Source organism: Salmo trutta, chromosome 2 (assembly GCF_901001165.1).
Source record: "Salmo trutta chromosome 2, fSalTru1.1, whole genome shotgun sequence".
In the NCBI taxonomy this organism is placed as follows: Eukaryota; Metazoa; Chordata; class Actinopteri; order Salmoniformes; family Salmonidae; genus Salmo; species Salmo trutta.
In genome coordinates, this window is record NC_042958.1 from 37,256,744 (window position 1) to 37,279,288 (window position 22,545).

General features: G+C 41.3%; 1 protein-coding gene across 1 annotated transcript in view; it reads left to right on the forward strand.

Moving 5' to 3' along the window:
* Positions 1 to 902: 902 nt before the first annotated feature.
* LOC115154766 (SWI/SNF-related matrix-associated actin-dependent regulator of chromatin subfamily D member 3) overlaps positions 903 to 22,545 on the forward strand; it is a 61,607-nt gene continuing 39,964 nt past the window's right edge. The window contains exon 1 of the mRNA XM_029701359.1: positions 903 to 1,092. Within this exon, the coding sequence (XP_029557219.1) occupies positions 1,081 to 1,092 (12 nt within the window). The 5' untranslated portion in view covers positions 903 to 1,080. The remainder of the gene's footprint in view (positions 1,093 to 22,545) is intronic.

The following is a 22,545-nucleotide window of genomic DNA, read 5'->3' on the forward strand; positions in this document are numbered from 1 at the left end:
CTCATGTTGTGCACAAATGTGTTTACATCCCTATTCGTAAGCATTTCTCCTTCGCCAAGATAACCCATCCACCTGACAGGTGTAGCATATCAAGAAGCTGATTAAACAGTGTGATCATTACACGGGTGCACCTTGTGCTGGGGACAAAAGGCCTCTAAAATTGTCAGTTTTGTCACACAACCCAATGCCAAAGATGTCTTAAGTTTTGAGGGAATGTGCAATTGGCATGCTGAATGCAAGAATGTCCACCAGAGCTGTTGCCAGATAATGAAATGTTAATTTCTCTAACATAAGCTGCCTCCAACGTCGTCGTTTAAGAGAATTTGGCAGTATGTACAATCAGCCTCACAACCACAGACCAAGTAATCATGCCAACCCAGGACCTCCACAATCCGGCTTCTTCACCTGCGGGATTGTCTGAGACTAGACATATGGACTGCTGATGAAACAGGAGTATTTCTGTCTGTATTAAAGCCCTTTTGTGGGGAAAAATTCCTGATTGGCTGGACCTGGCTCCCCAGGCCCCCCACCCATGGCTGCGCCCTGCCCATTCATGGAAAATACATAGATTAGGGCATTATTTATTTAAACTGACTGATTTCCTTATATGAATTGTAACTCAGTAAAATTGTTTAAGTATAATTTCCACTGCATCTTTCAAAAAATGCGCTACAGACAGCTCGTCATCCTTTGTGCCTTTTTCATTAAACCGTTTGCATTAAGAGACTAACATTCCCTAACGGTTTACATCTCTTGTGAAATATTTTAGTGGGCAGACAGTGTGTGTCAACGGCAAAAGCGGTAATTTGATGACACTCCCTGCTAGTCGCAATTTCTTATTATATTTTATCTCCAGCAGACCCCGCGCCTGCGCTTCTTGAAACGAACTAAGCTTCACCAGACCCCGCTCCAGCCCCGAGACTGCGTCCCCTCCCCTACTGTGTCTACAGTTGCCGATGGACCAGTCTACCTAATGGGGGAGTGATAGAGTAGCCGTGTGGAAGTTGAGGAGTGAACACCGCACAGATCTTCAGGAACATTATTTCAGTTTGCTTGGAGTGCACAGACTGGATCTCAGCAATGGAGAGAAAGGTAAGAGTTGTGCCCGCAGCACACTTTTTGTTGTATTGTCTTGACATCTGTTTTCTGTTATGCTATGTGCTCACCCTGCATAGTGAGAATAATTTATTTTCCACCATTATAGAACTCATTCTGCGCTGCCAAGCCCACGGCACCAGAAGGCATATTGCCAGCCGGATTAGTGCGCACAGTAGTTTTCGACTGGGTCTAGTTGATTGTGAATTTGAAAATCTTTTTTTATGATGAATTGTTTAATCTACCCTTTCATTTCCATGTTTATTCCACGAAAAGCCTATGTTTGTATGTTATTGATTGACAATCCTACCGCATGTAACCAACTTGAAAATATGGGTGTATGTATGCATCATCATTATACAGCAGGCCAGGCTATACAATAATTGCACCTCACCCCGCCTTAGTCTCGAAAACCCGACTATAGGCAACACAGTGACTACGTTCGGTTTTTCAAGACTACTCACCCCTCCCTTGAACCTCCACCCTTCGCCGTTTTCACCCACTGCAGACACGGCCGGCTTGTTAACCTTGACTTGTGTGAGAAACAGACACTTGATTAGAAATAAGGTGGATGCACACTATCTGAATCGAGAGTAGACCGACAGACGAGACAACACTCCCCTTCTCTGTTTGACGCATGTAGAACAACAAACGTGTGAAATTACTCTCATTCAATGCTCTCTTCTGCCTATGCCCTATGGCTATGAATTAGGCTAGATGAAATTGACATGGACTTTAGCCTATTTGTTGTGTTGTATGACTACAATTCCCACGTTACATCAAGTGTCCTAAAACCTATTTACATGGTAGCTACATTAATAGTTACTTTGTAGGTTGTGCAATTATACAATACACAAATAATTATATAATAAATGCCCGAATGCAGCCGTTTTTATACCAATATCAAATCATTTCTGGTTAACAATTAAGTGCCTTGCTGTAATAGTTTTACATTAAAACTGACAAAAATGTCTTTTTAACTAAAAACTATTTCTCAAAGCAAGAATTTAGCTCGGACTGTGTGAGTGGGGAAGAGAACTGAAAACGATCTGTTATTGGCAGAGAGGTTTGGAACTATCTCTGTTATTGATTTATTAACCAATTTACTGTATGGTGATGTCACCAGGCATGCCGAAACTCCTGCCCATGCAAACCACTACAGAAGGTCCTGTGTAGATTGATAGGTGCTGGTTGAAAATACAGACTTGCCTAGTTAAATAACACTTTTCCATTGTTAGTTCCATCAGCTGTTGTACAATATGATACACAACACAGGAAAAACAGACTACTCTGGGCCTTTAACATAAGATTTGTAAACAAACCCCAATTGTGGCTTCACACCCACCGACTCACTCACTATGTAATTATTGTTTTAGATTAGAATATTTAATTATCCTCATTTGCAAATGCTTGAAAGTGTGTATACCACAAACGGGCGACAGTTGTAAGTATTGAGTACTGTTTAATAATTGTAATTTCACTGTACCTAAACTGCCTTTGTGGTTTTTGGGAATTGAATGTAAAGTGGGACCACTATGGGTCGGTAAGCATCCTTATTGAACCCACTGCTCTGAGAATTATCCCAAGCTTATTATCCAGTTCTTTATGGTTGGTGGATATGTTTCTCAGCTGTAATAGTAGACCCATTTTTGGGGGGGGGAGACAATATAAGACAATATACTAGAACAATATATTAGAACATATATTCAACCTTTATTTGCAAGTGTGTCTCTTTATCCTGTTAGGATTGTGTTGGTTTAGTGATGTAAGGGGGTGGTAGTTCAGTAGGCCTCAATGTAGGCCACAGTAGACTGGTAGGGGATGAAGGCTCATAATAATGGCTGGAAAAGAGTCAATGGAATGGTATCAAACACATGGAAACCACATGTTTGATGTATTTGATACCATTCATTCCATTCCCGCCATTACTATGAGCCCGCCCTCCCCAATTAAGGTGCTACAAGCTGCCTGTGATGTGGGCCTTTCCTTTGCCTGTGGCTCAGTGGTGTTTGCAGAGACAGAGACATGTGGAATGCACTATAACATTCTGGCCTCAGAAGCCTTCTGCATCAATGCATAGCAGGATCTCATGAAAAGGGCAGGAGCACAGAATCAAGCTCCTATCTATATCTACTGTATTTTGGGGTCTTGATTAGTTGCAATGTTAATACTCACTGTGAGACTAGTGCTAGGAGTAGCTGTGTGAGATGCAGTACAAGTTTAGAGTGTGCAAAGCTGTCATTAATGCAAAGGGTGGCTACTTTGAAGAATCTCAAATATAAAATATATTTTGATTTGTTGAACACTTTTTTTTTTTTTTTTGGTTACTACATGATTCCATATGTGTTATTTCATAGTTGTGAGGTCTTCACAATTATTCTACAATGTAGAAAATAGTAAAAATAAAGGCAAATCTTTGAATGGGTAGGTGTATCCAAACTTTTGACTGGTACTGTATGAGGCACTTTCACTTGGTCTTTTAGCAAAACACTGTCAACTAGATCTGTGGCTCTGAATGTAGTGGTGGCATTTGTATTGATGATCATGTGTCCTATTTTGCTGCAAAGCATGTAAGTTAGAGGGCTATTTGTTTAAAGCTTTATAATTCACTATCCTAACATATGTGTTATTAGAAACAACTGCTGTGGTCGTGATGAAGTTTTCAATCCAATGCATTTTGGTGATATGTATGCTCGGCATTCCATTCTTCCCTTGTGCTTAGATTCCATCAAGACAAAAAACAACAGTGGATTTCCATGCTTTAACCCGGTTGGAATGTGTGGCTTCTGTACTGTCCCTAGTGCAGAGTCAGCATTTCACCTTGCAATGTGTGAACTTACTGTGGAGCTGCTGAAAAGTTTTCATTGGAAAATTAGTTGCAACGGCTAATGTGGCCTAAGAGTGGGAGGGCACAAACCTCACACCAAGGCTGCAGCATAAAGCACAAACTTTTGAAAGATGATTTAAGTTTGGTTTACGGGTTGTTGTCTATGTACAGAAGAGGCGTGGAAGTTGTGGCGTGTGATGTCACTGTATAGGCTAGACATGACCCCCGAGAGTCAGCAGCAGTCATTGGTACAGACCAGTTTGTGAGCAGATCTTTTTACATCCACCTAATGTTTAAGCTAAGGGCTGTGACTAGGGTAAACTGATCCTAGATCTGTAGTTAGGGGCAGCCTCTACCTCGAGCCCTGAGAGAGGGAGTCAGATGATCCACCCTGCTGCACCCTGTTAAAAGTCTGCAGAGAGAGATAAAGTCCTATTTGTATGCATGGGACTGTCACACCTCAAGAGGCCTGATGGAGTAGCTGCTTCCTTTTCACTGTACTGGATGCTTGAACATTAATAGAATCCCTCTACATCTCCCTCTCGCTCCTTCCCTCTTTCCATCTCTCCCTCCCTGTCTCCCTCTGTTCTGTTGAATCTAGAATACCGGTAGACAGATGACCCATCTTTCCAACAAGAGAGAGATGGAGGAGGAAAGTTTTGGTCTAGGGCCCATAGTTTTATTTTAGCTCATGACTAATGGTTTGGCTTCACAGCAGAACTTCTTCAGAACATGGCTTATACTGTACTTGAATGTAAGTACAGTATTGGTAATATCTTGACCCACTTTCTGTCATCCGGTTCAAGGCATTTCAGATTCTGCAATGACCTTGGATAACATGGGTCTAGGTGCCTTTGCAAGTCTTTGAAGCTTTGCCATAGGCCCTCAGTTAAAACTTGGACACATTTGGACCCTTCTCCCCAAATATTAGGTAACCCTATTGAATGGTCCATGGCTTTTGTGTTTAGGATTACTTGCAGGGAGAACTGGACAATGAGCACTTCCTTATTTGGCTGGCAAGGAAAGCCCTGGGCATATGAAAGAAGGGCCAAGCTTTTATTACCTAGGAAACGAGCTACAGTATTGGCTTGGTAGACTTGGACTTGATAAGAAATGCTAAACTCACTGAAAGTTTGAATGTACAGAAAAAATGACATGCTAGAATAGTGTGCAAGTCAACATTATACAATACAGGAGGGGTCTTTCCACGAATTAGGTGCCTTTTTAAGAAGTGTAACCTAATTTTAACATTCTGTCATAAAGAGCAGAATCTCAAGAGGTTCAATACAAAAATGACTATAGTAAGTGCCTATTAAGTGAAAAAAGGTTAACCGTAACAGGGTTGATAATACATTTTTCAATCAGCCATAAATCCCCTTGTGACAGGGTGAATGAAAGCTTGTTGTGTGCAACAGGGAGTGGCAATTGATTGCAAGAAATGTGATTGTTAAAGCATTTCTTTCCTGTCTAACACAGGATTGACGTATTATCGACCTGCTCAGTTTTCCACCACAAAACACCAGCAAATGGCCAAAAAGAGTAAAACCAGCTCAACTGCATTTACTCTGATTTGACTATTGGATGTTCCAATGTTTCTTTTAACAAAAATATTTTTAAAAGGAAGTCTTACCACACGGGATTAAGTGTGTTAAAATCTTCCTAGAAGTGACAAATGGTTGACAGAGGGATATGTCAAACTACTGAATTTTGACACTTTAGCAAGCCTTTATTAATATAAAAAATCGGATTTATTGAATTATCCATGTGGTCAATAATAAGGGCACCAAATTTAATATAACTTGCTTTTCAAATCCAATATTGGTACACTTTCTACGCAAAAGGCACTTTTTTCATGGAATGACCCGGCTCCCATACTGTATGTGGCATTTCTTTAAATTTTTGTCATTTTAGCAGACGCTCTTATCCAGAGCAATTTACAGGAGCAATTAAGGTTAAGTGCCTTGCTCAAGGGCACATTGACAGATCTTTTCACCTAGTCGGCTCGAGGATTCGAACATTTTGGTTACTGGCCCAACGCTCTAAAGAGCAGGGCTACAGCACACAGAGCTATCATAGACAACCCTGATGCTACGGCCCGAAGACATGAATAAGTACAAGAAGGCCCGCTATGACCTCCGCAGAGTCATCAAACGAGCTAAAGGACAATATAGGAATAAGGTGGAATCATATTACACAGGCTCCAACACCCGTCACATGTGGCAGAGGCTACAGTCCATTACGAACTGCAAAGGAAGACCCAACCGTGATCTGCCCAACAATGCCTCTCTATCAGACGAACTCAATGCATTTTATGCACGCTTTGACAACAACAACATTGAGCCGGGTGTGAGGGCCATCACCGACCCAGAGGACTGGGTGATCTCTCTTTCCGAGGCCGACGTGAGATGGGTCTTTAATCAGGTCAACACCAGCAAGGCCGCAGGCCCCGACGGTATTCCAGGGTGCATTCTCAGAGCATGCACAGAACAGCTGGCAGGCATATGCACGGTCATTTTCAACATCTCATTGTCCCAGTCTGTAATCCCCACATGTTTTAAGATGACCACAATCATCCCTGTTCCTCAGAACTCTAAGGCTTCCTGACACTATGATTACCGCCCTGTAGCACTCACTTCTGTAATCATGAAGTGCTTTGAGAGGCTCGTTATGGCAGCCTCTCAAACAGAATGCTGTTCATTGACTACAGCTCAGCGTTCAACACCATTCTCCCCTCCAAGCTTGTCACCAAGCTTAGGACTCTGGGTCTGAACACCTCCCTCTGCAACTGGATTCTGGACTTCCTGACGGGCCGAAACCAGGTGCTGGAGGTAGGTAACATCACCTCTACCACACTGATCCTCAACATAGGGGCCCCACAGGGTGTGTGCTTAGTCCCCTCCTGTACTTCCTGTTCACCCACGACTGCGTGGCCACGCACGACTCCAACACCATTATCAAGTTTGCTGACAACACAACGGTGGTAGGCCTGATCGCCGGCGACGATGAGTCAGCCTGTACGGAGGAGGTCAGTGACCTGGCAGTGTGGTGTCGGAACAACAACCTCTCCCTCAACAGCAGCAAGACCAAGGAGCTGATCGTGGACTACAAGAAACGGGCCATAGACTATTTTCTCATCTGCCGCACGGCAATAGGTACCGGTTCATCAAGTCTGACACCAACAGCCTCTTGAACAGCTTCTATCCCCAAGCAATATAACTGATAAATAGATAATAAAATATCTACACGGACCGAGTTTACCTTGTCTCTTTGCACACTCACAGGCAGTGGTGGAAAATGTACTAAATTCTCATACTTGAGTAAAAGTAAAGATACCTTAATAGAAAATGACTAAAGTAAAAGTAGGTAAGAAGTATTTCTCTAAAAGTAAGTCTAAAAGTATTTGGTTTTAAATATACTTAAGTATCAAAAGTAAATGTAATTGCTAAAATATACTTAAGTATCAAAAGTAGAAGTAAAAGTACGAATATTTTAAAATTCCTTATATTAAGCAAACCAGACGGCACCATTTTCTTGTTTTTGAAATTTACGGATAGCCAGGGTCACCCTCTAACACTCAGACATCATTTAAAAACAAAGCATTTGTGTTTAGTGAGACCGCCAGATCAGAGGCAGTAGGGATGACCGGGGTGTTCTCTTGATAAGTGTGCGAATTGGACCATTTTTTTGTCCTGCTAAGCATTAAAAATGTAAAGAGTACTTTTGGGTGTCAGGGAAAATGTATGGAGTAAAAAAGTACAGAATTTTCTTTAGGAATGTAGTGAAGTAAAAGTTGTCAAAAATATTAATAGTAAAGTACAGATACCCCCCAAAATGACTTAAAACCTCTTAAGGATCAACCCCTTTTAAAAAAAGTTTCAGCTAAAATGACATACCCAAATCTAACTGCCCGTGGCTCAGGCATTGAAGCAAGGATATGCATATTCTTGATACCATTTGAAAGGAAAAACTTTGAAGTTTGTGGAAATGTGAAATGAATGTAGGAGAATAGAACACATTAGATCTGGTAAAAGAAAATACAAAGAAAAAAACAACCATTTAAAAAAAAAAATTGTACCGTCATCTTTGAAATGCAAGAGAAAAGTCACCACATATTCAGCTAGGAAGCTGGAGGTAATTTAGATGGTGTCCACAAGAGGGCAACAGTGTATGTGCAACGTTTCAGACTGATAACGTCAAGAATGAGCAAGCTACATGTATGAAGTCACCCAGGTGTCCTTCATGATTTGCCCAAATGTACCCAAGTGGCCTCCAAGTGGCCAAATTGATAAATTAATACATTTTCAAGAACATAACTATAGAAAACATACAAAAATGCTATGCTAATAAAAAATAATAGTTTACACACCCCCAGGAATGTCATACATTATGGATCATTAACCTCCCTACATAAAATGTACTAACAGGAAACGCGACAAGAATGCTGATCCAATGTCTCCACAGAAGTGAAATATTTAAGATAAGGGCCAAGTTAGCAGCCAACACTGATCTGTCATAAGTGAACACACCACAAACCACACATAAAGTAAAAAAATATATATAAAAAAATGTACACACTATTTACAATTACAGTATTTAGAACACAAGATTGTGCTGCTGGTCCCAAGTCTCTTTCTGCTGTAAAGCACTTCCCATCCTCTACTTGTAGGCTGGCTGGGTATTCACACCTCTAGATGTCCGGGCGGGGGTTTGTTGTGGAGCCAGAGAGAGCAGCAGTCAGACTAAGTGGGTGATGGAGGACTTGAATGTGGTCTCTTTGAAGTCAGTCTTTACCACTATTGAAGGTTTTTTTTATCAGTAAGAACTCAAGTGTATTACTTGTTTTATTGAACCTTTATTTTAGCAATACATCAAATAAACAACACATCTATAAACATATATTATATAGAGTGGAGAACACTGTGGTGAAGGTTGTGTACCAATTATTATTCATTTTTTAAATTAACCTTTATTTAACTAGGCAAGTCAGTTAAGAACGAATTGTTATTTACAATGACGGCCTACCGGGGAAGTGTGGGTTAACTGCCTTGTTGATGATACGATACGATAGAAAATAGTAGCAATCTGTATTTTCGAAGCAGTCTCGTTCATATTTCACAACCTCTGCTGGCTTTTGGAAAATAATAGGCCTAGACTTGATTTATTGCATGTTTCTGATCATTGATAGATGAGCAAACAAATAAATGAGCTACCACCTCCACGTGCTTAATTGCTCAGCCAGAGACCAATTAACCTTTACAGAAGAGATTCAGTGAAACAAAATCACATTAACTGATTATCAGACAAGTCACAGGCTTTTGGTAGGGAGTAGGCTACTAAGCGAGAGAAGAGTAAAACAATCCACTTGTTAAGCTACATAACATGCAACATTTTCTAATTAGTGCTAATAGAGCCAACTTGACTAAAGAGGATGAGCAGCACTCACCTCAACTCAGTTAACATATCACGATTGGATAACTTTGGGAGTTTCAGTAAGCACAATAGCTGTCAGAGTGTAATGTGTGCCAATGCTTCTTCAGCATTACGGCTATGCAGACTGCCATTTTTGTGTTTAGGCTATACTTTTTCAAAATGACAAGGACAAGTTTGTCGGACAACAACAATAGAATGTTCATTAATGTTCATGATTTAATGGGTAATGTTCATGATTTAATGGGTGCCAAAGCCGGTAAGATGAAAGGGTAAGTTTATACTGAGGGGTTGGCTGGACTTTTAAACGCATTACTGCAATGATGACTGGGTTGGTTGGCAGAAATAAAAGTACAGGCCTTGTTGCCAGAAATACCTTTCAGATAAAATTTTAAAAAGTAAGCAAAAAGTTGCCGGGATGCTAAAGTTGCCGGGTTTTCTGTCTGAGACAGCCTGTCTGGGTTCACCAAGGCTGACCTATTTAAATGCAAACGCTCAGTACTGCGTCACCGCCATGTCCCCCAGAGCCATGCATCCAGAAAGAGTGTGCAGCCAGACAGTGTGCAGTGCAGCCGAGTTGCAAATTAAAACCATCCAGATATGGCCAGCAGCAGCTGCATGGATTGATGCCGGCGGTAAGGGTGATTTGTAATTTGGTTTGAGTTATGTTGATGGTGGGTGTGGTATTTGTCACATCTTTTCTAAGGCCAACCAGCACCGACGGAATGCAGTTTCTGTACAGTACTCTCTCATAAAAATAGCTAATTAGTACCAGAAAAGGGTTCTTCGTTTTGTCCCCGTAGGCCCTAGGGCTGTGGTCACCAACCTTTTCTGAGTCAAAATGCAAGCCGAGATCTACCGCTCAGAATTGTTTTCAACATGACTTAAAAAACAAACCTATGCAACATTAACCTATTAAAACAGTACTATAGCAATGATGTTTGTGCAGTTGGCTATAGGCCCAATACATTATCACTGCATATTGGCTTTGCTTGAATTGCCCTGCCAATGCATTGTTTTCCAGATCATTAAATCAAAAATATAATAATAATCAGAAAAGATACATGAAAGTACAGTAAGTTACTGGCTATTAAGTTACTGGGAATTTTACAATAACTACCAGGCAACTAACTGCCATTAAGTTACTGTGAAATGCACAGTAACCTCTTAAAACTGAATATCTTTATTGTCACATGTTCTTACAAAGATTGCAGAACTGACAGTGTTAAAAGAGGTGCTCAACCTTTGACATGATATCCATCAATGACTCAAACTGGTAAAACACTTCCACTGACGGTTGGAACAAATACACAAAATTTAGTAGCTTGTTGTTGTTTACCATACTTTCACTGCAACCAGTAGCCTACCTTACAGAAAAATCACATGATTTCACATGAAATTTCAAATGTGAAATCATGTGTTTTTGGAACACTTCACGTGACCACGTTTTCATGTGTAGTTTCATGTTGTCACATGTTATTACATTAACTTCACATAAGATCATGTGAGTACCATAAGGGCTGTAGAGTACCATCAAATTACAGGAACGTTTTAACAGTGTAGCATTTCATGGCATAAAGGAAAACATGGTGTAGAGGGAAAGAACAGGATGGTTCTTCACAACCATCACAGCAGTAAAGAACCCTTCTGATATGCAAAATAAAATGGTTACACATATCATGCTCACCCCTGACATAGAACCCATCAATAACCTTTTTTTGAGAGTGTACCTTTTGATGTAATATTCAATACTGTCAGACTCAGACAGTGCATGTTGAGCAAGATTTGCAACATTTTAATGAGCATCTTTGGGTCTCAAGCACATGCAGCATTAGAGCTGGATTGGGGAACCAACATCAGTCCTGTCTGACCCGTTTGTTTCCAGTTCATTTCACCCCATTTCCTCCCCAATGTCCCATTTTGGCATGGTGAATTAACCCAGATACTTTAATCATAGGCTCAATCAGTTTATTTTGTATACCTTCCACTGATGTTGTCTCTATTCGGTTTTTCTAGATTTGGGTTATTTTTTAACCCAGTGCTGGGTAAATATTGGACAGAACACACGCTGGGTTATTTTGACCCAGCCATTTGGGTTCCGTGAATAACCCAACATGTTGGGCTGTTGGGATTATCCAAACAGGTTAATTTAACCATCAATTGGGTTTTTATTCACTTTCAGGCTGGGTCTTTTTTAATGTAATCCATAGGTTATTTTCAGGAGGCGTGGCTTATTATGGGTGTGGCTTTCAGGTGGTTATTTTTGGCCACCCGTGAAAGTAAATGTAATTCCTGTTGATCATGTTATGTTTGTATACTACAAATTTCTACTTTCCTTTAATATTTTGTCACATGTAGCCTGGTCCTTGATCTCTAGTGTATTCTACCACAATATGTAAATAATAATGTTATTAAAAAAATTACAAAGTGATCACTATCCCAACATTGGGATAAGCATAGGCTCTTAACTCATACACTTGTGTAAGCCTCATTAAACTACAAAAGTGTTCAACCTTAACAGTTGATAACAATACAACAGAACAGATGTGCTGGAATGCCCCAACGAAGCCACTCCTCCAGTCTTCTGATCTGACCCACTGTGTCATGCATCAACAACCCAACCTTGCTCTTTTTAAAGAAAACAACCCAACTAAGTGACTCAATGCCTACAACCCAGCAGTTGGGTTATCCAAACAACACAGCATTTTTTTGGAGTGTATCCTGGACTGGGAACAGTCTGATAAAAGGCCTTCTTCTGATCCTGATTTGCGTCCCAAATAGCACCCTATTCCCTACATAGTGCACTACTTTTGACCAGAGCCCAATGGGAATAGGGTTCCATTGGGACTCAACTTTGTCCTTCTTCTGTCTGCTCCCTCTTCCATCTGGCCTGGGCAGAATGGTGCTGAAGGATCAGGGCTAATGGGCTGGATAGCTTTATGCAGACTAGGCTACAGTACAGAGGGGGAGGGGAGACTTTCTGTAGCGAGAGGAGAGGGTTGCCAGTGCATATTCAGAATATTCCCAATACTATTTTTCTGAGATGAGATACCTGGCTGGGTCTGGTACATTCATGATGGCTGACTGTCTATGATTCTGCGTTTCACTGTGGATCAGTGTACTGTACTGGGCTAACCCAGCAACACAGTGCTGCTCTGAGGTCATGTAGGGGAGGGGTGGGACTGGACTGTACAGTTGCGTCCCATGGGACCTGGTCAAAAGTAGGGCACAATATAGGAATGGGATGCACCCGACTTCTGAACTTTAGCCACGTCTCCTTCTATAGCTACTGTATCTCTCCACTATGGGCTTTACTGTGTTCTATGCAGAGCCAGATATGTGGTTTCGCTCAACACCCATCTCAAGTTTTGACTTGATGTAGTCTACATTGGCACTAAACCAGCAGCTACTGTTACAGTTAAAATAAAGCGACTGCAATATTTCGACATTGTCCCAGTTTCTCATTGGCTCCAGTTTAAGTCCCTACCTGTAACGGAAAGGTAGGACAAGTGTTTGCTATGGTGACAGCAAACAGGAAATGCCCTCAGGTATTATCCAGAAGCCTTCCTGCAGTGTGTTGAGTGTTGCTGCCCGCCTAAGGCTGCAAGGAAACTCAGCTCATTGTGAGGCTGCGGACAGAGTCTCCATCCACTCTCACAATGTTCCCTTTCAGTGCAAGGGGGCAACTGCCAAGGAGCTCAACTGTAAATGCTCTCTGGATAAAGATGCTTTGTTCCAAATAACTCCCGTGGCAACCAAAGTCTTATTCTAAACTAGTCCCAAATCTGTAGCAGGTCAGGTCCTGAAACCACCCCTGGAATGATGATTTGCTAGACTTTTATACTGGCTATCAATGCATGCAATCATTCACCTGTTAATAGTATTAGGCCTATGCTTACTCTGCATAGAATGATACTTTTCCTGCATGTCATCAAGTTTTTTTTCCTAATGGAGTTTGATAATATATATTCTATTACTATCCTACTACCTATGACTACCTTATGCTAATATATAATATTCTATTACTATGCAAGTATTTTCTGTGCAACTTGAATTCCAGTTTGTACCAGTCTGACTATTACAAATCTGCAGCTACAGACTTTATTCCATACACTTGTTTCTTCCTGTCCCCTCGGTCAGTTCCCCCTCTCGCACCCCAACTGTGACAATAACATGAAGGAGTTTGTGTGTACTCTCTAACATTCCGTGTATGTGAAGGGAGCACCATACTGTAAAACAAGTGTCAGCACTTTCTGGAAGAAATATTTTATGTTCCCCCTATTTCTCCCTCTCTGACACCTTTCTCTCTTTAATTCTTTCTCTCATTCTCCTTTCTTTCTCTCTTCTCATTGTTGCCTTTCTCTAGTGAATGCTTGGAGAATGTAGACAAAGCGGGTGCATTGAGAGACTGGCTTTGGCCAGACTGGGTATGGATTTTCCCGTTTCTTTGATCAGTTTATTGTTACAGTGCTACAACGGCACTTTGAGCAGCGCTGTCAAGTAAAACCAATCGTTATTCAGCGAGTTGGCATTGGCGTCTCGGAATCACATTTAGTTTATGGCTGCATACTGGAAACCAGGACTTTTATAGTTGTGAATAGATTACGATAGATTTGGAACGATTTAATTCTAGCCTGTTCAATTTGGAATATTTATCCACCAGATATAGCCTGTTGGATATGTTCTCTGTTTAGACTGGGATTTTGACAGTGTCGTCATTGATGACCCCTCGCAGTATAACTAATGATGATTAATTGATTACACTGTGCTGCAGTACACTGTGCTCAACATGGTCTTCTGTGTGCTCAGTGTCTCTCGCTAGTGTTTACACAATAATAGAGTGGCGAGGAAGCCGTGTCCGGAAGCGACTTCACCATTCATTTTCTGGATTCAAAGTTATCTCAAACATCGTTTTAAGCTTTTGTTTTCACATTGACAGTTGCAGCTGATTTCAGGATTGTAATATTGATTCGCTCTCCTTATACGTGTGTCATTCTTATGTATTCGTTGCAGTCTCTGAATTGTTTTAAGCAAACTTATTTTCCGCCAGCTCCTGATATAGGGCATAAAAACGACCTCGCCATGGCATTTCTCATCCAAAAATATTTCACTGCGACCTGCTGCTGATTGTCAGGCAGTGAAAGCAGGCTGTTGCTAAGTGATTGGTGGGGAGTTCCGGTTGGCCGGAGGGATGTGTGTGTGTGTGTGTGTGTGTGTGTTGAGAGCACTATAGTTATTGGCTGAGGCACGTAAACTAGAGGGAGCAGTACGTCGTGACAACTTTATACCAGTTGTAGGTTGGTTATTTAGAGAGGCAGTCATTTATGGAGACGCCTATTTCCAACTGGAAACTACTTTGGGGCATTACATAAATTCGCTCGGAGGTGGTTTAAACTGCATTCTAATGTTGACTTTGCTTAAAGAAAATGGTATCAAGCGAAGTTTTTTTTAATGTATGCTCAGTTATTGGGTCTCGGGGGCTGCCCGAGTGGAAATTTGAAATGGAAGTTATGGAACTCCCTTGCGTGGTTCTTTTAATGGGGAAAAGTCCTCAATGAAACTGACATTAAATGTGGAGAAATGATACATTTGCCTCTGTTTGTCCTCTGGAATGGAGGACCAAAATGCAGCAGGAATGTGGATGCTCATCTTGATATTTATTTGAAATCAAAATGAACAACAAAATAACAAAACAGTATTGTAAGGCAAAACAAGAAACATTCTCCCACAAACACTAACCAAACAATTACCCATATATAGGACTCTCAATCAGAGGCAACGAAAAAGCACCTGCCTCCAATTGAGAGTCCAACCCCCCATTAACCTAAACATAGAAATACAACTAACTAGACTAAACATAGAAATACATAGAACAGTGCCCAAAAACCCCGGAATACATAAATCAAATACCCTTCTACAAAACCACCACCCCGAACCACATAAAACAAATACCCTCTGCCACGTCCTGACCCAACTACAATAACAAATAACCCCTATTACTGGTCAGGACGTGACACTGTTGGCCATCAAGTAGCCTATTATTTTATATGCCATTGTAGGCTACCATTTGATACAATAAATATGTTGTGTGTATCTATCTACCTATCATCTATCTATCCCACGGTTGGGATGGTGTTCTTCGGCTTGCAAGCATCCCCCTTTTTCCTCCAAACATGACGATGGTAATTATGGCCAAACAGTTCTATTTTTGTTTCATCAGACCAGAGGACATTTCTCCAAAAAGTACGATCTTTGTCCCCATGTGCAGTTGCAAACCATAGTCTGGCATTTTTATGGCCGTTTTGGAGCAGCGGCTTCTTCCTTGCTGAGTGGCCTTTCAGGTTATGTCGATATAGGACTTGTTTTACTGTGGATATAGATACTTTTGTACCTGTTTCCTCCAGCATCTTCACAATGTCCTTTGCTGTTGTTCTGGGATTGATTTGCACTTATCACACCAAAGTACGTTAATCTCTAGGAGACAGAACGCGTCTCCTTCCTGAGCGGTATGACGGCTGCGTGGCCCCATGGTGTTTATACTTGCGTACTATTGTTTGTACAGATGAACATGGTACCTTCAGGCATTTGGAAATTGAACCAGACTTGTGGAGGTCTACAATTTTTTTATGAGGTTTCGGCTGATTTATTTTGATTTTCCCATGTCTAGCAAAGAGGCACTGAGTTTGAAGGTAGGCCTTGAAATACATCCACAGGTACACCTCTAATTGACTCAAATGGTGTCAATTAACCTATCAGAAGCTTCTAAAGCCATGGCATTATTTTCTGGAATTTTCCAAGCTGTTTAAAAGGCACAGTCAACTTACTGTATGTAAACTTCTGACCCACTGGAATTGTGATTAAGTGAAATAATCTGTCTGTAAACAATTGTTGGAAAAATGACTTGTGTCATGCACAAAGTAGATGTCCTAACTGACTTGCCAAAACAATAGTTTGTTAACAAGAAATGTATGGAGTGGTTGAAAAACGACTTTTAATGACTCCAACCTAAGTGTATGTAAACTTCCCACTTCAACTGTAGGTGTGTGGTTGCAAAGGGCATCAGTGTCTTAACAGCGCAATTTGCCAAGGAAAGAAACTCTGAGCACAGCTCTATCCAGAAATCTGGCAGTGGCTTCTGATTAAATGAAATTTTCACAGAACCGCTTGTCGCAATTTAGATTAGACTCTCTTGTTCAGATATCAGTAAGTGGACTGGAGGCAGGGCATGAACGGGATAACGAATCCAGTTGTTTGTGTCAACCGTTTCGGGAAAGTACCTGCGTAATTGCGCACCCAACTCACTCAGGTGCTTCTCTATATCACATTTGACATTGTCCGTAAGCTTGAGTTCATTTGCACACAAAAAATCATACAATGATGGAAAGACCTGTGTGTTGTCCTTGTTAATGCAGACAGAGAAGAGCTCCAACTTCTTAATCATAGCCTCAATTTTGTCCCGCACATTGAATATAGTTGAGGAGAGTCCCTGTAATCCTAGATTCAGATCATTCAGGTGAGAAAAAACATCACCCAGAGAGGCCAGTCGTGTGAGAACTCGTCATCATGCAAGAGGTCAGACAAGTGAAAATTATGGTCAGTAAAGAACTTTAAGCTCGTCTCTCAATTTAAAAAAAAAAACGTGTCAATACTTTGCCCCTTGATAACCAGCGCACTTCTGTATGTTGTAAAAGCGTTACATGGTCTCTGCCCATATCATTGCATAGTGCAGAAAATACACAAGAGTTCAGGGGCCTTGATTTAGCAAAGTTAACCATTTTCACTGTAGTGTCCAAAAGGGGGATGAATAATTTTACAATACACTGTAAATGGAATAATACTCTTATTGCAATGTGGATGGCTTATAAAGAGCCTTTGGTTATACATAGTGTAGTCTATGGTGTTGCCAGGGAACAACACCCTCTTCGAAGAAGTAGGAGGTGAAGATCTCCGGCACACGGATTGCCTCTCTTGCTGCGTTGTTGGACCCCATCCTTGAAACTTCCTGCAGAGCAGCAGACTTCTCCTCTGGCACATGGCGGCGAGCTGCAGATCCCCACCTGGTTCTCGTGTCCATCCTCATGAAGTTATGAAGGACACAGGTAGCCTTCACGCACCTGAATTGGCCCTGGTCAACCAACCGTGCAGTGCCCTACTACACGGTAACTGTAGGCAATCATTTTGAAGGAATCTCCAGTTACAATGTAGGAATATGGAAGATAATATCATTATTAGACTTTTACATCACCAGGTCATTGTGGATTACTAAAGTATAATATCCCTTATAACAAATCATGATAACATTGGATAGATAGATAGATAGATAGATGCATGTGACAATAGCAGGATCATATCAAGGATCGCATCCCAAATGAATACATAAATACCACTTGAAGCTTGATGAGTTGATCATTTGAATTGGTCCCGTGTGGCTCAGTTGGTAGAGCATGGTGTTTGCAATGCCAGGGTTGTGGGTTCGATTCCCATGGGGGACCAGTACAGAGAAAAAATGTATGTACTCACTACTGTAAGTCGCTCTGGATAAGAGCATCTGCTAAATGACTAAAATGTAAATTGGTGGGTAGTGCTAAGGCAAAACAAAAATGTACACCACTTTGTGTCCCCAGGACTGAGAATCACTGCTCTTCATTGGGACCTCTTCATCTGCAGATAGGCTTTCACAGTTCATTATATCTGAGGACAGAGAACCTCGCAAGAAACAGACTTCATTATACTCAAATTGGACGGACCGCACTGAATATTATGTTAGTATTATATCCGTCCTCACTTCTAGGGACTGGAACTACACAAAAGTATCTGCCCTATCCAGAATAGCCTACTCTCTCACTTTGACAGTTGGGGCCACTATCCTTTCACCCTCCTCCATGGCTGTCAGCTAGCTACCTACAAATGCATTTGTAGTTTTTACAATGATAAATACATCAAGAAAGCTAGCAAATATGAAGTTAGGTAGCTGGTGATATTTAATTAACTTAGCTAGCTATCTATACAGCATGTAAAGTTGGCTAGATAGCTAGCTAGCTACGTTAGCAGCTCATTTGAGTTATCCTGCACTGTAGCTAGTTAGCTAATAGTACATCGTTTTTTAAAACATTTTCTAAATGTATTTACTTACTTGAATAGGTTCTCCCAGCCATGTGGACGATTGGAAACAGGGAAGCAAAGTGTGTTTGTCACCAGAGCGTTTTAGAACATATTACTATTTACCTGTGAATAAATTCATGAAATGGAGAATGGATTAAACTATTTACCCATTTAATAACCAAACCATACAAACTTGCTATGCTGAATTATTGACGCACAATTGAACGTGCTGCTATCTGCTGCCGTATGCTGCCAGCACGCCCACAAGTGAGCCACTCTGGGCGGCATGTGGCAATTTACCGCGTGCTAGTGTACAGGAGCCATAACTTTTTCACCGCCTCCCACTACATATTCGCGCCGCCAAATGGTCCCACCATCTCCTCTTCTCACCGTTTTCCCCGGTTTGTAGTCTTAACATCTGGCACATAATAACAGCACAATTGCCCAAAAATAGATGATCATTATTTTCTTTATGTTCGTCCAAGTGTTTCTTGCTCAGAGATTTCAAGATCCTTTGTCCAACTTTCATCACTCAAACTCACCTGTTGGATTTATCTATAGATATGTACATGCACAAAGGGGATTTATTTAAGCAATAAGGCCTGAGGAGATGTGGTATATGGCCAATATACCACGGCTAAGGACTGTTCATAGGCACGACGCAAGGCCATGGTATATTGGCAATATACCACAAACCCCCTTAATAGTCTTATTGCTATTATAAACTGGTTTCCAACGTAATTAGAGCAGTAAAAATAAATGTTTTGTCATACCTCTGGTATACGGTCTCATACCACGGCTATCAGCCAATCAGCATTCAGGGCTCGAACCACCCAGTTTATAATTACAATTTTAAACCTGGTTCAAGCCCTGAATGCTGATTGTCTGAAAGCCATGGTATATTAGACCATACTTTGTATTTTAATTTTATTTAACCTTTATTTAACTAGGCAAGTCAGTTAAGAACAAATTCTTATTTACAATGATGGCTTACCTCGGCCAAACCCTAATGATGCTGAGTTCAATCTTGGTTTCATCAGACCAGAGAATCTTGTTTCTCATGGTCTGAGAATCCTTTAGGTGCCTTTTGGCAAACTCCAAGTGGGATGTCGTGTGCATTTTACTGAGGAGTGGCTTCCATCTTGCCACTCTACCATAAAGGCCTGATTGGTGGAATGGGAGAAATGGGAGAAACCTTTTGGAAGGTTCTCCCATCTCCACAGAGGAACTCTGGAGCTCTGTCAGCGTGACCATTGAGTTCTTGGTAACCTCCCTGACCAATGCCCTTCTCCCTCGATTGCTCATTTTGGCCGGGCGGCCAGCTCTAGGAAGAGTCTTGGTGGTTCCAAACTTCTTCCATTTAAGAATGATGGAGGCCACTGTGTTCTTGGGGACCTTCAGTGCTGCAGAAATGTTTTGGTACCCTTCTTGAGATCTGTTCCTCATCAGAGGAGGGAAAGAAAGGGAATAAAATATATAAATAACCATTTTTTATAGAGATTTTTAAGGGTACAAGACTATTAATCTGGCTGTGTTGGCAATATCACTGCATACCCATAACCAAGTGGGGAGAAGATGCCCCTTATCACAGTTCCGAAATGTCCAGCTAATCCTACGCCTGAATGTCCTTGAGTGGCCCAGCCAGAGCCCGGACTTGAACCTGATCGAACATCTCTGGAGAGACCTGAAAATAGCTGTGCAGCGTCGTGCCTCAGCCAACCTGACAGAGCTTGAGAGAATCTGCAGAGAAGAATGGGAGAAACTCCCCAAATACTGGTGTGCCAAGCTTGCAGCGTCATACCCAGGAAGACTCGAGGCTGTAATCGCTGCCAAAGGTGCTTCAACAAAGTACTGAGTAAAGGTTCTGAATACTTGTTTAAATGTCATATTTCTGTTTTTTTTACTTTGTCATTATGGCATATTGTGTGTAGACTGATGAGAAAAAAAACACAATTTAATTCATTTTAGAATAAGGTTGTAACGTAACAAAATGTGGAAAAAGTCAAGGGGTCTGAATACTTTCCGAATGCATTGTATTTGTTGATTCAATCTGATTTTCTTAATATAATGAGTAATCCAGGAATGTCATAAGTTTGACACAAGAAAACTCAAGAAAATATAAACTCAGCAGATCTCAGTTATTACAATGAATGGCTAAATTACTTCCGGACACTAAGGGTCCACGGAGCTCCTCCTCACCACTCTATTGTGTCTGTGTGCCCATTCAATCAGACGGACACTGTAGTAATGGTGGTTCGGTTTAGGAATGATCATTCCTTGTGCTCCTTCATCATTGCACTAAAGGGGCAATCTGGGATTCAATTTCAACTCATTTAAAAGTCCAAAAATGGATGTTCCCTTTTTTTAAATGTCAAAAAGGAGAAAGTGTATGGAAATAGATTATTCATGACTGGGTCTAGTATATTTCCACATTCCTACATCACACTGCATCACAGTCAGTGAGGGAGGGGTCCTTTTTCATTTAAGCAGACTGCGTCTATCCTAGACAGGGGTGTCTGCTCACCAGTATGTGCCTCCTCTGCCGGCAATTGATAGTACTTTTGCTCCCTGCAAGCACTTACCCCAGGTTAGCCCCCCTCTCTCCCCCTATCTGCAACAGAATGGGATATGACCATTTTGGTGAAATTGGTAGGCCTATTGGTGAGGAAGCCAGCAGGGGGCCAGCAAGGGGTACTCCTGCGCACAAGCTGACGATGCCTGTTCCTGAACTGTTGGATCCCTTTGTTATCTTCTGACGCCCACGTGCTATTGCTGGAGAAACAAGGACACCGTTTCTCTCTGGCTCTGCTTGTTTTAAGGTCTATTTATTTGGTGCTTGCTTGACCTTACACCAGAACAGATTCATATTTGTATTATATTATTTTAGATTAGATTATTTTAGATTTTTCTATTCTACTGTATATCTAGTTAGAAATGAAAAGAGATGCATAATATAAATAACATAATCACTACAACACAGATTTTTCATGCACAAGAAAAATAAATCCATCTTTTAAGGGGGCGAAGGATGGAGTCAACCATAAGACCACAATATCTATGGGGCTTTGCAGCACACACTGTATTCTGTAGATCACAATGACAAGAGGCACTTCACCCATCTCAACAGTAGGTGTCGCCACCAACAAGGGAAAAAACCCGTTTTAAAACAGGGATGAGGACAGAGCACACTGTCCAATAGATGTTTTGCATTTATTGAATGTCTCAAAGACCAAACAATAACTGGAAAAGAGGAAGACATTTTTTTATCATTTGAAACCATTAGCTCCACACACCGTTTAATTTGACCTATCCTATGATTCTGTTTGCTATTATTTTGAACATTTTTATCAGTTTCCTCTAGCTAGTTAAATTATGAATGGCGCTGGGTTCCACTACTCCCTCATTAGGGGTCAGAGTCACTCCAGGGAAAGTTGAGGAATCGTGACCTTTGACCTAGACGTTTACAGGCCCACATACCAGCTGGCCCTTGGCTACAATAACTGAACAGTACTGCTGTCACTTATTCAAGAAAGTCTCCCTCGCTTGCCAGAGCACTCAAGTCCAAGCTCAGAGTAGAGCATGTAGGGAAGTGGGAACTCGATTACCCTCAATACAGACAGTATTCCCTTCCCCCGGTGCTGTCCCATGTACCCCCCTCTGCCATTTCAACAGAAACACCTTGTATCAAATCCATTTTGGAGGAGATATACCACAGAGAGCATTTGGGGTAGACATATGTATATTTTTCTGCCGTCAGGTTTTTGATCCGTTTGAATTAAGGATTAGTTGGAATTGTTCCAATCCTTGTCCTGTGTGGCTGAGTTGGTAGAACATGGCGCTTGCAATGCCAGGGTTGTGTGTTGCATTCCCATGGGAGACCAGTATGGCAACAAAAAAAAGTATGAAAATGTATGTAAGTTGCTCTGGATATTGTTCCCTCCTATCTCTAACCCGCCAGTGCCACTACCGTTTCTCACCCTGGCCACAGATCACAGAGCTGCTGGTGACAATCCTAACAACTGGTATGTGTCATAAGCCTTTGATCCTGCCCAACTTCACAACCCTTTGTCATTTAAATCAACTCATTAATATTT